Genomic DNA, 18204 nt, shown 5'->3' on the forward strand with positions numbered 1-18204 from the left:
TAAGGAAATGAGTATATCACTGAGTGAGTCAATTTATACGGAATTTTTAGGAAGCCTTTGTAAGTAAGGTTTTAAGCATTAGTTAATCAATAAAGATTTATATTACAGCATGAAAGTCTTGTTTTTCAATGGGAACGACTTTAATGTTTCTATCGTCTGGAAAGGGAGTGAAACTTTTCCCCGTTTGATAAATATTGTTATTGATCGCCCGACAGGGGATACAGACGGCTTTCAGGGGGAAGGGAGGTTGAATCCGTCATTGTTATCAGACTTTAATTAAGGGGGGGAACCCCAATACGGGGCGTCATTAGAATAAATAGAGCATAAGGAAGAGGGGGGTGGGGGAGAAATCAGGAGAATTTTTTTGAATTTTAAATTCTGGCTCAAACAAGATCCACCGATTCCACCCCCTCCCTGCAGGCGATGATTAGTAGCCAGTCCATAAGAGGAAAAAAAATTGAACTGAGGAACAGCGCCCACGAAAAGGAGGATTAAATGAATTCAGAAGGTTATTTCCAAAGAGATTGCTGTAAAAACGTAATCGCTTCCCCCCCCCCCCCATCTATCCCCATTTTTACAATAAGGGATAAGTGAGGCCTTTGACAATTGTCGATAAAGTTTAGGGTTATTTTAGCAAACCGAGCATAGTAAGCTTTGCCTTTATAGACTTTTTTTTTAATTGAGTTAAAAAGATCTTTCGATGTGTTCAAGTGGCCTGTAAATTTTAGGAGACGCTGTCAGGTGATAGATTTTTTAAATATTGCGTGGCTGGAGATTTAATGTGCGTTTAAAAAAGCGATAAGCGGCGCAGCGGCGTGTTAGATAAATCAATGTTTTCCAGTCCAAACCTCTTCCGTCGTAGCCGCTTCAAAGAGTGCACTAATCAAGACTCGTGTTTGGTTGGGAATTAAATCGAACTTTTATCGCCTGGGAAGTTAGAGAAAAATATTTCTGCCCGCAGAAATTGTGGAGATAGCCAATGCACCAAGAGAGTTTTCTTGGCTGAATGGTTTACCAATTTCTCTAGGGATATGGCTAAGCTGCTTGCCCTTCGTGCACGCAGTGAGCTCCGCTATAACGCCTAGCCTCACATTCGTATCCTAAAAGTACACCCACCTAAATGGAAATGGTTAAATCTTTTATGCAGCCAAGAATTCAGATAACAGCCTTAATCGTAGAAAAGCCCGTAGGTGTGAGGTTTGTTTTCTTTGCGTTTCTTAGGTCGTGTCTTGTCGTGTCGCCTCTTTCGCTCGCTGCATGACTTCGCTGACTTCAACTGAAAACGCGATAGGTTGACTCCTGTTTTGCAGGATAATTTTGAAAGGATTATTCTTCGAGTTATCATTCATTCTCGGAAAGAGGGTCAGACTTAAAGTGGTTTCTGTGAATGTGTGGATTGACTTTTCATATTGAACCCTTTAACTCTCAGAAGTGATTAACATGTGACTTCTCCCTATAATATCCTTCCATTATTCAGCAAACAGGTGATGAGAGTACTCAAGCTTATCAGCTACAAATTGTTAACTTAATCTGGCTCCAAATTCTCGGAACTTATTTGCAAGGAAATGTGTAGCAGCTAGAGAGAAGAATTAACAATCAGGCCCCGGTTGTTTGAAAGTTGGATAGCGCTATCCACTCGATAAAACTTTATCCGATGGATAACGCGATACGTTTTTCTGGACCCAACACCTCACCATGTGTTCGGAAATGCAGTTTTTGTCAAAGGTGCTACCTTAATAAAAGGTCTTTATTAAGAATCATTGTCCAAACAGACGTGCAACAATTAACGTGAATAGAATGAATAAGGGAAAAGGAAAGCATTAATTACTTAATTAATTACTGAGATAATTGTGTCGGGTTTGTGGATGGTACAGTGCCGAGACCAATCTGTCGGCCAGGGGAGATGCAAAGGATCGTTTACAATGGGTACAAGCGTATGCACGGTCTAAAATTCCTGTCTGTTGTTCTGCCAAACGGAATCATTGCAAATCTGTTTGGACCAGTAGGTAAGTACACTATTTGTTTGTAAGCTGATGAGGTATGTGGCCAGGGTATACATAGGAGACCAAATGTTTTTAATTGTCCCCGGGCCCTTGTGCCATCCAACACAGCTAATGAGTAGTAACAGTAGGAGGAGGGGGATTGCGCATTTATTAATAAATGTTTGGTTTGTTAAAAAGAAAAAAAAAAAAAAACTAGATGATGATCCATGTTCCTTCCAGAACAGTGTTACATTCTTGATTTCTTGAGCATGAAAATAGTGCCAAAATTTAAGCCGGCTTACTTTAATCCCAGTTTATAACTCCATTAGCAAAATAATTTTTTTTAGCAGACCCAGGATGCCCTCATCGTGTGCACCCGTAGAGGCCATTTCAACGTGGAGTGATGACAAATAAGGTGCAGGAATTTAATAAATCCACGAATATAGCTCGCTCCTCTGTGGAGTGGATTTTTGGGGACATTATTAACTATTTCAAATTTTCAGATCTCTAGAAAGACTTGAAGTTGGGTCCGAGTTCTATTGGTAAAATGTAATTAGTGTGGGCCTTACTCAGGAATATACCAACTTGCCTTTATGATCATGGTAACACAACTTCTGATTATACCCAATTGGTCCCTCCTTGTTTGCAAGATTACTTTGCTTTGTCTGCCGAAAAAAGTCAGATTATTTTATTGTATTAGCTTTTGTGCAGCAAGCCATATTTGTCTGCACGGTAAGTTTCAAAAGCCTGCTGCAGATTTCCTTTTAATCGTTTCTCAAGTACTTTTAATGATGTTAAAAAAGACGATTTCATTTTTGTCTAAAGAAAGTACAGGCACGTTTTCAGAAACAATTAAAAAAACTAATTCTATCACAAGAAATGGAGATTTCATGGTTGATGTTACAACTTAATTAAAGAGTGTAACCCTGCTTGTGATGAGATCACGGAAAAACTACGACAGTAACAACACACTAAGATACTTACGGTGATGGCTTTTTGTTGACTGGTTTAGGAACAAACTGAAATGGCATGGTACACAACAAAACAAATGCGATGGAAAACGTACGGAAACAATGACACCGTATCTCACGCTCGCTTGTCAAATCTTCTTAGCTCCACGATGAAAATGCTTGGGTATTTTTTAGAATCATTAGTACTTACTCTTGTAAATAGTTTTAGTGTACCGTAGTTCAAATTATCATACTTCCAAAAATTGATTAGGATAAATAATTTAGTTCATTGTGTTATCGCTATTTTTAGTTGCTTTATTGTTTTAATTAGGATAATAAATATTTGTAAGCCTACGTTTAGTTGTGTTGTTGCGTGTATTTACGGGATTGTTTGTGCTTGGGGTTTTGTCTATGTTAGAGGGCGCCCACCTTTGTGATGCGAAATCGTCACAGGCAGTCAGGTCATTTTAATTTGTAACATAACCAAAGTAAAGCGCGCGCTCTGACTGGTCAATTTAGCGTCCCCCATTTGCCCATGGGTGTACGCTGCTGACGTGAGCCAATGCAAAGACTATTTTTCTGCGCGCGATTGTTTTTTCTGGTCGCGTAAGATTTGTTAAATAAAAGGGAACTCTTTAGCTACAATGTATCAATGTTATGTTATAAAACAAATGGTAAACACCACAGCGTACACTATTGAGTTATGGATGCACTTGGGAGGTTTGCTAAGCACTCAAGAAGCTAGAGTCGCTCTGGGCTATCGCCTCGAGCGACTCTTACGCTTCTTTCGTGCTTAGCAACCTCCCGCGTGCATCCATAACTTACAAATAGCAATCACACTTAGTTTTTTAAATTATGCAACCATTCTAGTGGCCCAAGTGTCCACATTTTGTCTGCACATTTTGTCTGTGTATACTGTGGTGTTTACCATTTGTTAATTAGCTGTGTTTGGTTCACTCGATTTTTCTTTTTTTAAACAGTTTTCAGTGTTGTTCGACTGGGTTAGATTATTTAAGGCATTGAGACTGTACCTCTGGAGATTATTGTACTTTTTGGCGAACGATCACGTTCGATCATAAAATTTCCAATCAATTCTCAATCTTTTCGATCTGTGATTTCTGTCAAGAGCTTCCTTGCTGTAGCTGAGATAAGTCGGCTGAAATGGTCACTTACATTCCAGTTGCGAGGAATCTCAGGAATGCACCTCGAAATGACCGATGAACCCAAGTGGCCAAAACGAATGTTGTTATGGTTACTTTCAAAGCTTCAAAGTGAGAGTGATTTAGCACCTTCCCGATCTCGACTCTAGTGTTCTTCTCTTTAACGAAAAAAACTAAGAAGAGAATCAAGGCCAAGTTAAGTTAGCTGCCAATCACTTGTACCCAGTCCTTTTAAGCCTATACATTATTCGGACTTCCACATATCACAGCGTCACTTCGTCAAACGCGGTTGAGATTCTACAACAATATTTGAAAAGTGTATATCTTTCTCCAGGTCTGAATCGCACTGCACCTCCCTAATGATTTATAGTAAAGAACTCGAACTCGTCAGGCAAGCTAACGTCTTTAGCATAATCATCAATAATGACCGTTAAGTGGAACTGCCACGTAGATTATATCATTAAAAAACGAATGATAACGTATGTATTTCCAAGATAACTCAAACGCGCAAAAAATTCCGATATGGTGAGGTTCTACTCTTCATGCATACGTAGAGCCGTCGAATACGGTTCACCCGCATTTCACCACACTTAACCATCGTGTCTTACCGACGAAATCAAGAAAAATTCAAAAGTAGGCCCTGTCCATCATTTATGGTCCTAGTCTATCATACAGCAGAAGATTGACATCTCTTGCTAGCCGTCGTAAACTTTTACGCGAGAAACTGTTTGTAAACAAAGTGAACAACCCAAACCACAAGTTTTACAACTTCCTTTCAGCTTTCAACATTGACACAAGATACCCATAAAGAAATACCAGAGTCTTCATTGAGCCCCGCTATGGTACCGATCGTTTCAAAGAAATCCTTCATTATGGCTTCAATTAGTAATTTATAACTTTCATTTGATCTTTCATAGCATTATCAATGTAATTCAGTCTAACGACTGCGATATTAGTTTCTCAATAAACTATTATTATTATTATTACTATTATTCGACACAGTAACATTTTCACAATAAGTAAAAACGACCGTGTTAGCATAAGTTTTGGTATAATTTAGCAAACTTAGCATACTTATTTAAGCTTAGCTTTGGCTCCATCACCTTTTTCCTTTTTAGGGAAATAAAAAAAGAGCCTTGATATGTCCTCATGTGGTTTGCAAGCTACAGGAGTATTTTTTGTTTTTGCTATTTTGTTTTGTTTTGTTTTTTTTTTTTTCAGAGAATTTAGTTTGATCAACTGAGTTGCTAATGTAAATTGGTAACCGTAAAGAATTAAAAAGCTGACGCTTTCCAGCATTAGTCCTTCGTCAGAGTTAACACAAAGGGCTCTGACGAAGGGCTAACGTTCGAAAGGTCAGCTTGGTAACTCTTAACGGCATCCAAGTAACATCAACTCATCTTGTTATACTTACCCCACCGACGCAGCGCCACAGTTTCTTTAGAAACTTACACCCTTTATTCCTTAGTCTTATTTTAGCCTCCAAACAACCAGGGCTGGCGGTTTAATGTACACTGAAATGCAATAAACAGCGAAACTGCGAAACGAAGAATTAGCTTTTTCCTATCCAGACCTCTCACGGTATTTCCGCCTATTATTTTCACGGCTCTACCGTTGATGCTTCAAAGCGAACATGCAACCGTCGGTGACTCAGGTTCAGTTTTTTTTCGGTATCAAGCTCAATTTGCCGCTGGAATATTTCCTATGCACTTAAGAGTGGAACAGAGAAACTGCTTCTTATTTCTAATCTAAGAACCGTCTTTTTTCACGCTAAATGCCGATTGGTTTAATAGCTCAGCTAGCTTAAGATCATATGTTCATATAGTTTACCACAAGAGAGAATAACTTTGCATGACTTTCACCGATCTTTAACGAATGATTACTTTAACTTTAAAACAATCCCTGTCTCTTGCCCATTACAACTTATCGAAATAATAATAATAATAGGCTCTTCCATTTGCGATAAGGACATTATATGTGATAAGTTTAAATTTGTTATTTGATGTAAACTAAACGATCATCTTCACTACAAAAAGAAGACAAACTAAAAAGAAATTGAGCACTTTCAACATTCCTATCGGTAAGTAATTATTTTCCCTTTTTTTCTGAAGGAGAATCATAACATTATCACACTGTGATAATCAACTAAGCAGCTAAACAAGATCACTTCCATACTCTCTTAAGCCTATGATGTATGAACAGTGCTTGCAAGTCGCAAACAAAATGACCCCTAGCCCCCCCCCCCCCCCAGATCTCTGGTAGCATTATTTTTATTCCCCGACGAGAAACGAGCTTTCTATTCCGACAATCTGAAAATGAAGCCTTGAGCTGACAGGAAATAATCCCCTATGTAGACTACAGTGGTGTGTGTTTCACAAAAAGACGCGGTGTCAAAGAAATTTCGTCTAAAAACTGGACCATTATGGTGTTAAGTTGGCTTTGGTCTTCAGGGAAACCGCGAGAACTTAGATATTCCCATTATCAATCTTTAAACCCTTAAATCACACATATTAATCTTAGGCAGCATGTGGGGTTGATCAGACAACATTGTGCCCTCAACCAAACATGTTTACATTCGCATGGAGGTTTTCGTTTTCACCGTCAGTTTTTGTATTTTATCAGACTCGTTCCCAGGATACTCGGTATAAAACTAGTTATTAAAAACTAGTTCCGTATGATGCACGATCCTTCGCAGTAGAAAGCCCTATTTATGCAATAGCGAAAACCACACCAGAAAAAATCGGGCCTGTACGGGATTCAAACCACTGACCTCTGCGATACTAGTGCAGCGCTCTACCAATTGAGCTAACACGCCAATGGGAGCAGGCCATTAAGTTGATTCGTAATAAACCCGTGATGAGAAATCAGATACAATGGATGTATGAAGCTCATATATTTTAAACTGCGTATGATGCCCGATCCTTCGCAGTAGATAGCGCTATTTATGCAATAGCGAAAATCAGACCTGAAAAAATCAGGCCTGTACGAGATTCGAACCACTGACCTCTGCGATACTAGTGCAGCGCTCTACCAATTGAGCTAACAAGGCAACTGGGAGCAGGCCGTTAAGCTGATTCGTAATAAACCCGTGATGATAAATCAGATTCAATGGATATATGAAGCTCATATAATTTGAACTGCGGTATTAAATACGTGTGATGCACGATCCTTCGCATTAGATAGCGCTATTTATGCAATAGCGAAAATCAGACCTGTACGGGATTCGAACCACTGACCTCTGCGATACTAGTGCAGCTCTACCAATTGAGCTAACGAGCCAACTGGGAGCAGGTCGTCAAGTTGATTCGTAATAAACCCGTGATGATAAATCAGATACAATGGATCATATGAAGTTCATATATCCAAGCCTGCTCCCAGCTGGCTTGTTAGCTCAACTGGTAGAGCGCTGCACTAGTATCGCAGAGGTCAGTGGTTCGAATCCCGTACAGGCCTGATTCTTTTCTGGTCTGATTTTCGCTAATGCATAAATAGCGCTATCTACTGCGAAGGATCGTGCATCATACGTATTTAATACCGCAGTTCAAAATATATGAACTTCATATATCCATTGTATCCAAAAACTAGATCATTGGATACTGCAATTCAAGACTTTTCATTGGCTTAGCCATTTTGGCATCTCAGCTAATATACAATAATCTACAAATATGGTAAGCGTACGTGTCAGCTTAAAATTAAAAGGAAGCTAAGAGTTTAATAAAATTTAATAATTTAATTTAACGTTTTTAATAAAACAATTATTCCACTCGCGCTTGTTGGATATAAGATGACTATAGCCAACTCGGCGCTACGCTCCTCGTTGACTATCTATCATCTCATATCCAACGCGCGCTCGTGGAATAATTGTTAATTGTCATTCCTTACAGCTCAGTTGCTGTTGAAGAGCTTCCGTCGTCGAATTAATATATATGACGAAAGTAGAAACAATCTCTATAGTTTTATCGTAATGAGGTGCCATACCCGAGAACATTTCTAATTAATTTGTTTCCAAGGCAAATATCTGATCAGAAACAGGCCCGCGTGCACTAATCTTAACTCGCTCACGGTAGAGAAGGGACACGAAGAGACATGAGCAGATGCATACACAACATTGAAACTGCTGCATCGCTAACCTCACTGGTCTGTCGGCTCAACCTTAGTCTCCTTCGCAGCCGCTGTGGGGAGGAAGCGTTGCGTGACGAGCCCAAACAGCGGCTGCGAAGGAGACTAGCTCAAGCTCCGAGTTAATCTTCTTTGATATTGCGTTCGATGGCGTTCGATAGTTCAATGGCGTCTCCAAACGCGTCCACCACTGTAAGTAGCGAAAAGGAGCAGAAAGAACAGGGGCTTATTGATGTCATGTTTCTTTGCGACGAGTGGAAATCTTCTAAGGGTGGATTATCAACTTTCAACCGCGAATTTGCTATTAATTTGGCAGAAGCGACGACTGATAGCATGAAAATCCATTGTTACGTTTCGAAAAGCGATGAGCAGGACAAGGAAGATGCTAAACAACATAATGTGAATTTAGTCACAGCTCACAGTGTCCCTGGATCGCGCGATCCCTTAGATTGGTTAAACGTCCCCCCTCCAGAGCTTCGGCATCCCCGTATTGTGATAGGACATGGTAGGAAATTTGGATTTCCTGCGTGCCTCATGGCACGAACTATCAGATGTAAATGGATTCAGTTTGTGCACGTCTTCTGCGAGGATCTTGGGAAATATAAAGAATCTGCCACGGCTGCTACAGATGCGATCGAAGAGAACGAGAAGAAGCATAAGATGCAAATTGAGTTGTGTAATGCAGCAGATACAGTGGTCGCCGTTGGCTCTCGTCTACAACAGAAGTACAGCAGAAGTCTCGTGAATGTTAAAGTGGAGATTATTACTCCTGGGATCTTTGGAAAGTTTTCCAATGAATCAAAATTAGCTGTAGACAGATCAGTAGTAAAAACCTTTAACGTTTTTATGTTTGGCCGAGCTGCCTTTGAGGATCTTTCCCTCAAAGGCTATGACCTTATTGCAAATGCCATAGGTTCACTAGGTAAGAAGTTTGACCTGACCTTTGTTGGCTCATCTCCTGGTGAACATCGAAAAGTTGAGCAGTGGTTTCTCAACAACACTTGCATCAACCGCAACCAACTAACCGTCCGTGGGTATTGCTGTGATCCAGAGGAACTCAAGATGATGTTTTATCAGTCAGACTTGGTCGCTCTACCTTCTCGTACAGAAGGCTTTGGACTAGTTGCACTAGAGGCTATATCTGGGTGCATTCCTGTGCTGGTTTCTAGTGAGTCTGGTGTAGCTGAGGCATTGAAAAAAGTAGAAGGCGGGTGTTCTTTTATCATGGAATCAGATGGAGATGCACAGGAATGGGCACAAAGGATCAGAGAGATGTCTGAACTAAGTGCAGAAGAGAGAGATGCCAATGCCGCAAAGCTCACAGAGAACTACAGGAAGGTTTACCCTTGGAGTAGGGAATGTGCAAAATTCAAAAGAATGCTTGAAAATGTTTTGAGAACTGCAAAGGGTGAGTTAAATGCATAAGGTATACAAAATTATATCATTCTACTTTTATTACATCTAAATTCTAGTTGCCCCCTGTTACTGTAAGTAGGTGCATTTGCTGAGATTTTTGGCTATGAAGCCAAATTTTAAGTTGATTTGAGCCACACATTAAGAATGATTGAATACTCAATTAGATGAACATGTTCATATCATTAAGGACAAATAAATCCTGCATTGTTATATAATATACCAGATTTGAAGTTGGCCTTTGTCTTTTAACTGCAAGTATGCTGAAGACTTTTTCATCTTTGCTAGGGCCATTCCCATTTTTTAAATGTAAACTTAAATCCTTTTTAAAGATATAAATTGTTTGTTTTTTGTTTTTTTTGTTTTGTTTTTGTTTTGTTTTTTTCTTATAGTTTTTAGGAGAGTGTTATTCACAGGGTTAACCTCCTGACTCTCCCTTTCAAATTTATGTAGTTATATATGAGTTTGAATAAACATGTATGTTCTGTTACGTTATGTTCCATAAAAATTAATGTTCTGTTTCCCATCACCTAGTACATATCCTCTCATGAAAGTTAAGGTTGGTTGGCCAAGCAAAAAAAGAAAAAAAAAAAAAGGAAAGGAAACGAAGTTGACAGAATGGGCCTTAACCCAGAAAGGTTCATTTCTTTTTCTTTTTTTTTTTTTCAGCATTATTGTCCTAACTCCTATGTGCTAGGTGGGAGATTTTGAGTTAAATTTGTGTTTTATTCCATCGTAGATCCAAATTTGAATAGAGTTTGCACAGGAGAAAAAAGGAAAGGTGGTTTGTGTTCTAGGGGTGTGTATCAGATCCATGTCTACATGTAGCTGATGAATAACATAGAGAGATTATTGTGCTTGAAAGTTTGTCTCTTTATAAGTCAGGCCAAATAACAAAATTAAAGTTTGGATAGCCCAGTGCAGCCATTTTGTTGCTCTTAATTTTTGCCCTGTTTTATAATGTAATATTATGGTGAATTTTGGGCATTATGACTCATGACTTCATTCGGTGAAGTGACATTATTAGTAGTGGAATACTAATGACATAATTATTAGCCAAGTACTTTTTATTAGCCAAGTACTTTTAATCGCAGAGATTGGGTACTTAGCATACTTGATCTCTTCTGAGGTAGATACACATAATTCAAGTCTTAAAAATGAGGATTGTATTATTTCATTTATTGTCGTGCAATTCAGCAAAACCATGTCAACTGGTCTCATTACAGCAGTCTGTGAATCATTCTAGTGATAGAAATGTTTTTTTTTCAAAAGTGGTACTTTGAAAAAATTATTATAATTGCTTCAGTCTTCAAATTAATATATGATAATTCATGATTAGTTTGTTGTTATGTTCATTTTCTTTATATCCAGAGAAAGTTGTGTGCGGGTCAAATGAAACAGAAGGAACACACAAGAAGGAGAGTTTGACAGTTTTGACAGCATCAGGTAAATTTTCTACAAATCCTTGAGCAATAAATAATGTCTGCTGAGAAGGATACAGGTCTAAAACAATTCATGAGAGGAAAGTGTTTACAAAAGTCTTTGCTACCTATCAATTCTGATGATTAAGGAAATAATTATGGTTAAAAAGTACATGCACAGTGCATGTGCTACAATTAAAGTTTTGCACATGTACTGTTACATAATGAGATGCAGCAGAATAATCAACAGACTCTGCACCTGGTGAGTGAATTTACATGTAAAATGTGTGTTATGCCGTAATTTAGATCAGTGCTAAAAAATTTGGGTATTGGAGATAACCAAAACATGTTTATTGGGGAATTAATTAGGTCAGCTTCTCAGAAACAATTTTTGCTTTTTCTTTTGTGTGTGTTTGGGGGCCTGTTTGTGTCCATCGTCTACAGACAATGTTCCACACAGTAGCTAAGTGATCAATTCTAATTTTACTACAAGTAATGTCACCGAGAACATTATCGACATTACAATATTTTGCTAATATGTTGCCACTTGTGGTTAAGACAACATCCAAAAAGAAGAGTTTGGCAGTTGAAAATGAGCTTTGTGTGCATTCACGTTTTTGCAGGCTATGCTATCAACTTACAGAGGTGATTGATTCATTTTGCTCTTACATGTCTGTAGGTAAAGCTTCACACAGCTCTGTAGACTGTGGAGAAACAGAGAGGAACAAACAAGGACAGTCTGTGTCAGGTGAGTAATTTAACTTTACATTGCATATTACAGTTATCAGTGGACTCAGTAAAAAACAAAATCAGTAAATCAGGTATGACAGTTTTTTAAGAATTTAAAAAATCCAGTAAATTAATTTTTTATTATTCTGTACAACAATAGGATTATTAACATATTACAGTCTAACATTAAAATTACTACATTTCCTCAAATTAGCCTCCAGGCTCTACATACATCTTAGCACCCTTCCCCTAATGAGTGCCCATCCCCCCTCCCCAAGCCAGTAAACTAAACGAAATCTGCCTTGAATAATCGCGATCATATGCAAAAGAGCTTTGTGTAATTGCAGATTGAGATGAAGCTATTTTGTATAAGATTAAGTAGAATTTCTGTTACTGTTTCTGCTTTACTTTCAACTTATAACAAAGAAATGTATGGAAATACCTGAGCGTAGAAATTTACCACCCCACAACACTGATTAATCTAACTGTTACAATTTCCTCAAATGTGATTGGTGCATTAGCTCCTTTATTTTTCGCTAAACATTCTGAAGAGTTGTATGTACATCTGCGAGAGAATTATCAGAAGAAGTACAACTGGAAGGAAGAAAGTGAAAAGTTCGAGCAGATGATTCTGCAATTGGCTCCCAGTCCCATTCCTAAGGAGACAGGAATCACGGGTTAATGGAACTAAATTTTTGTTTTTTTAAATCATTTCCATAGTATCTCTCAGTCAAAAAATTTTTGCGCTGTGACTGAATCATACATGAAAGATTTATGCCCCTGTAATGGAAACATTTATTTCACCTTCAAGTGCATTTAACTGTGTTATGTGATCAGGAAATGTCAGCTCGTTTTGTTTTTGGTAACTAGAGATGCTTATTGTTGTCCTTACTATATTTAAAAACAAAACAAGAGAAGCAAATTGTCAGATCACTTCTGTGAAAGAAATGTTTTAGTTTACAGAGATAACACATTGTTAAAATTAATATTAATCAAAAGTGCTACTTATAAATTCTAATTGTTAATTATTGTGCTGTTATGTTTATTTTATTTGCATCGGCCTGTAGGGAAAGCTGCATGCAGTTTAAACGAAACAATAGAAACCCACAAAGAGAGTTTCACAGTCTTGACAGCAACAGGTAAATTTTGTACAAATCCTTGGACAATAAGTAGTTCTTGCTGTGTAGGATAAAGGTCTTAAAACTCATGACAGGGAAGTGGTTTGCTATTATGTTATTGCTAAATAATTCAATATTTTCAAAAGTTTTTGCAACAGACATATTAATTTAACTATAATAATTATTGTGATGAAAGTAAATACGTGTGTCAGTTATATGTAAATGAGGTGCTGACTATCCTAGTTTTTTGGGTTGTAAAATTCCTTATCACAGAAAAATGTGAATTGTTTGTCTTGAGCATAGGGTCTGAGGCAGCTGCAGCTTGAAATCTTTCAATCTTTAGTATGGTTTATCTGGTGAGCCACATGCAGTCAAATTTGCTGGCAGGTTTAATAATTAGGGGTACTCATGGCTGTACAAGCAAGTCCTGCTTTAGATCAAAGAAGGTCTTGTGCATTGCTAGGATCAGCAAAGTGAAAAGGACTGCATGTGGGATAGTATGAGAAAGTTGTGATTAAACCATGATCATCATGGTTACTTACAGGTAATGGATTAAAATTGCCACCAGTCTTGATTGCCTTCACATATATAATAACCTTCAACAGCATCATCAACCTTGTATAGTAAGGATATGAATAATTCTCCATGTCGTTTCTATGTCTATTTGTTTTCTGTGGTAATAACAAGACAAATTTGTATAACAATAACGAGTCTCTTAAGCTAGCGATCATTTCTTTTATTGTCATGACCTAATAATCTTTGATTCAGTGCTGACACTGTAAGAGGAAATTAAATGCAAAGTAGGTAACTTTGAGTGATGAAAGGGTTAGAACAAAACCAAACTATTATAACCCAAGAGTGGACTAGTGTGTAATTTGATGTAGATCGTGATTTGCACTTTTTAGTTGTGGGTATGCGAAACATACAAACGACTATTAGAATGGGGCAGAATATGCAATTGTGTCACTCACTCAGATGTAAACAAATCGATATGTCAACGGCAGATCAATATTGATAGCGACCTTCCGAAATTAAACGGGAATGCCTCTATCACATTTCCGAAATAATGCTGCAACGTTAAAATGTGAACTCGACCTTTCTTCGAAGGAGTATTGATTTTAATTAAAATACTCGTCGCAGTTAGCACATTTGTAACTGAATTAAAGCTCTTTGAAAGACTAAAGGTGTTACTATGAGTAAAAACGCTTAATACAATCGCTTTTCCACAATCAACGTTCACCATCATTTGCATCATTGTGGAATATTCCTCGCCGTTCCCGGGTATGTTTTGTTTTTATCAAAGCGTCCAGGTCACAATCGTTATGAAATACAATTTCAAGCCTTCATTCTTCTCACTGCGAGTCGTCAGTTTTTATATCATTACATATCGCTAAGATTAGTATAGAGGAAAGTGAAGCGTTGTTTTCGTGACTGGTCATTTGTTTACTTTTCTGTTGGTTTCACCTCTCATCTGTTTGGTGACTGTGCAGACATTAATTTGTGAAAATCATTGCGTGTACACCCCTGAACGTTAAAAATAAAAAATTATGTGAAGTCAAAGGAACAGTCTTGGTCTAAGCCCACATTTTGAAAATATTACTCATATTGGTTTAAAAGGTGAAGAGTTCATAACACATACAGAAGCTTTTTTTTTTTTAATATACGATGGCATAATTGAAATTCTATTTGAGAACAATTGTGGCTGCTGTTTTGAAAACAGAATTCTGAGTCATGGCTACTTAGTTAAAAACAAAATATGGGAAGGAACAGACAAGGAATATTCCAAAATTGTGCAAATGATTGCGAAAGTGATAGTTAAAAGGCGATTGTGTGATACTCAATAAGTTGTAAGATGACATATGTTATCATGTCTTTACCCAATCTGCAGTCTGCAGTCTGCATTTTGTACCTAGTCTGCATTTCACACTCAGTTTGCAGTCTGTATTTTGTACTTACTGATAGCTTAAATGTGAACTCTGACCACTCACCGAACATCACCCCAGCAGTTCAAAGTAATAGTAACTAGTTTCAACTGTATCCAGGAGTCACCCCTAGGAATTTAATTATCTTCAAAACTCATTCAAACGCAATGTACCCACAACTTATTCACAGTTTCCTTTGAGTTATTTGTGTTTGTGGGAACCTCTTTTATTCTGGCTGTAGTATTAGCTTATCTGATATTTCTCTCCCCTGTCCATAGACTATGTTCCACACAGCAGCTTAGAAGTTGGAAAAACAGAAAGAAATGAACAGAGGGAGTCTACACCAGGTGGATGTATGTAACTGTTACATGATTGTAGGTTACACTCCAAATTTGTTTCATTGCTGAAAAATAGGGTTTTAAATGGCAGAGATTGTGTAGCATACTTAGTATCCTCTGATTGTAGGTGAGATACATGTAATTTAAGTCTTAAAGCAAAGGTTGTATCATCTCTTAATTAATCCATTAATTTGGATGCAGAATTCTTTGAATTGAAAACAGAAATCTCCTCATGCAGTCCAAGAGTTGTTGCTTGATTGAATGTTTGAGGGCTTAAGTGAACAATTTTTTTAAGCCTGACTGGATAGCTGTCAGTTGCCTTGTAATGAGTTCAGAGTATTTTGAACAGGAACTTGAATTAATAATTGAATTTGACTTGTGTTTCATTTTCTTCAAACAAAATACAGCACAACAAAACTCAATAAAAATAGAAGAGAGAAAGAGAAGAAGTGGATCTTTACAATCCATTATTGGAAAATTTCAACAGACAAAGAGAAGAAAATTGCAAGAAAGGCAGGAAGAAAGTGAGAGTGGTTATAGTAATATTCATTTATTAGCAGTAGAATTGAAATAATTAATTTTAATTATGTTCAGTGTCGTATCTATCATGTAATTGTGTATGGTCGAAAGGAATTAGGGGAATTAAAAGCACGTGGTCAAGTGTAGAGTTGAATCTGTTCTGCGTGCGAGTAATTTGGTTGAATCTGAAATTATGTTTCACAGACCGTGAAACACCACATTCAGTATTTCTTTGGAATCTCATTATGAAAGAAATACAACCAATTAGAATTTTAAAGATGAAATAAACAATACCCGCTAATTGACCCTTGCTCACCATAGAGTCTCCTGTAGCTCAGTGGTTAGAGCATCCGACTAGATCACGGAGGGTCATGGGTTCAAATCCCATCTGGAAACTCGATTTTTAATTAGAATTTTGTCAAAATAAACGTCAATTGGAAAACAGTAACTGTACAGCCAGAGAACATATAATTGATAGCATAGTTGTATCAGTAGCTTGCAAACAAGGTGCCTACCAGCAGGGGACTGCATTAAGATAGGAAAGTGTTAAGGTTTGCCCAATACTCCAAAACCATGTTGATTGGTCTAATCAAAGAAGTTTTTTAATCATTCTACTGGTAGAATTTTTTTTTGATAACACTTTGAAAACAGTTGTCGTATAATTGCTTTTTCAAATTATCATTTGACAATTGATGATTAGTTTGGTGTTATATTCATTTCTTTATATCCAGTTAAAGTTGCATGCAGGTCAAAAGAAATAGAAGAAACACACAGAAAGGAGAGTTTGACAGTTTTGACAGCAACAGGTACATTTTGTACAAATTCTTGAGCAATAAGTAACATTTGCTGAGAAGGATACACTGGTCTGAAAAAAATCATGAGAGGAAACTATTCACAGAAGTTTTTGCTACAAAAATATCAATTCTGATGATTATGCAAGTAATTATAGTGAAGAGTACATGTACAGTGCATATGTGACAATTAAAGTTTTGCTCATATACTGAAACATAATGAGATGCAGTAGCTAGAATAACCACCAGAGTTTGCACTTGGTGGGTGAATTTACATATAAAATGCATGTCATGCCTTAATTTAGTTCATGGCTGAAAAATAAGGGTATTGGAGATTTTATTTAGTTTAATTTACTCCATTTTCACTGCATTAATCTTTGAAGTAAGGAAGGACTAGAAAGGAACATACGAACCATTCGTGCTAGTCCACCCTCCCACCCATCCTACCTCAGGGGAGGACATCCATCACACAGTAATCACGTGTGTGGGAAATTAATGTCTCCTAACCCAACCTTGCAGGAGACCAGACCTCCATTTATTAGTCCCTATCCGAGAAGACTAGAATATCTAACCATTTCTTGATGTTATAGAAAGGTAGCAAATTCTTCTCAGTTATTTTAAGACCCTGAGTGTTGATCTGGCCGGGGCTCAAACCCTCGACCTGCCGCACAACAGTCCAGCGCTCTATCCATTGAGCTAAACGGGAGGCAGTTGATGATAACTAAAAAGATAGCTATAGATAGCTAAGAGATAACTAAAACATGTTCATTGGGGAATTGATGAAGTCAGCTTCTCAGAAACAATTTTTGTTTTTTCTATTGTTTGTGTTTGGGGGCCTGTTTCCCCTTCCCCTAATGAGTGCCCAGTGCCCATCCACCCCTTGCCCCCCCCCCCCCTCCAGGTCAATAAACTAAACAAACTCTACCTTGAATAATCATCATTTCTCCTCCCTGACTTTCCTAAATGAAAAGAAAACCTGTTTCTTTTCCAACTTTATTTGTAACTTTTTAAACTTCATTTACTCAACTAAATCAGTCTAGGTTAATATTTTCTTGATAAACAACCTCCTCACTTAGCAACCTGATCCTTCCAATAAGTGCCCCTCTTCAAGCTAAAATTCTAAAAAATTGCCTTGATGCTTATTTTAGGAAATAGGAAAGACCTTTGTGTAATTGCAGATTGAGATGAAGCTATTTTGAATAAGATTAAGTAGAATTTCTGTTACTGTTTTGCTTTACTTTCAACTTATAACAAAGAAATGTATGGAAATACCTGAGTGTAGAAATTTACTACCCCACAACACCGATTAATCATAACTGTTACAATTTCCTCAAATGTGATTGGTGCATTAGCTGCTTTATTTTTCACTAATCATTCTGAAGAGTTGTAATCAAACAGTTAAAGCAGCCAAACATAGTAAGTCCACTCAGCTAAATCCACCAATCACAGAAATGATCAAAGTAACCACAGCAACAACCACTAATACCCTAAGAAAACTGGGGAACTTACCAAATGGAGGGATTTTTCACTTAAGACAAGTCATTGTCTCAACCTAAGATATTTTCCCTAAATGTATTTCTTTTTTGTTTTGAAGTTGTAATTAATGGTTATGATTAATTGGTAAGAGGACTTTGTGTCGTCCAATTCAGTCTGTACTCATGCTCTTGATTGACAGATCACACTCTCACTTCAGTGGTCGTCCTATTTTGTTAATAGCTCATAAAAGTTAGAGATAGAATTTG

General features: G+C 37.5%; 1 protein-coding gene across 7 annotated transcripts in view; it reads left to right on the forward strand.

Moving 5' to 3' along the window:
• Positions 1–8261: 8261 nt before the first annotated feature.
• LOC111338022 (ankyrin repeat and FYVE domain-containing protein 1-like) overlaps positions 8262–18204 on the forward strand; it is a 101797-nt gene continuing 91854 nt past the window's right edge. For 2 of the 7 annotated variants that reach the window (XM_088747503.1, XM_088747504.1), the window contains exons 1-8: positions 8263–9619; positions 10364–10423; positions 10996–11070; positions 11725–11793; positions 12842–12913; positions 15093–15167; positions 15560–15676; positions 16403–16477. In XM_088747503.1, coding sequence (XP_088603629.1) covers positions 8359–9619; positions 10364–10423; positions 10996–11070; positions 11725–11793; positions 12842–12913; positions 15093–15167; positions 15560–15676; positions 16403–16477 — 1804 coding nt within the window. In that variant the 5' untranslated portion in view covers positions 8263–8358. Of the gene's footprint in view, positions 9620–10363; positions 10424–10995; positions 11071–11724; positions 11794–12841; positions 12914–15092; positions 15168–15559; positions 15677–16402; positions 16478–18204 lie in introns of all 7 variants that reach the window. The other 5 variants (XM_088747505.1, XM_088747506.1, XM_088747509.1 and 2 more) reach the window with 4 other exon arrangements.

This window comes from Stylophora pistillata, chromosome 2, assembly GCF_964205215.1.
Source record: "Stylophora pistillata chromosome 2, jaStyPist1.2, whole genome shotgun sequence".
Classification (NCBI taxonomy): domain Eukaryota; kingdom Metazoa; phylum Cnidaria; class Anthozoa; order Scleractinia; family Pocilloporidae; genus Stylophora; species Stylophora pistillata.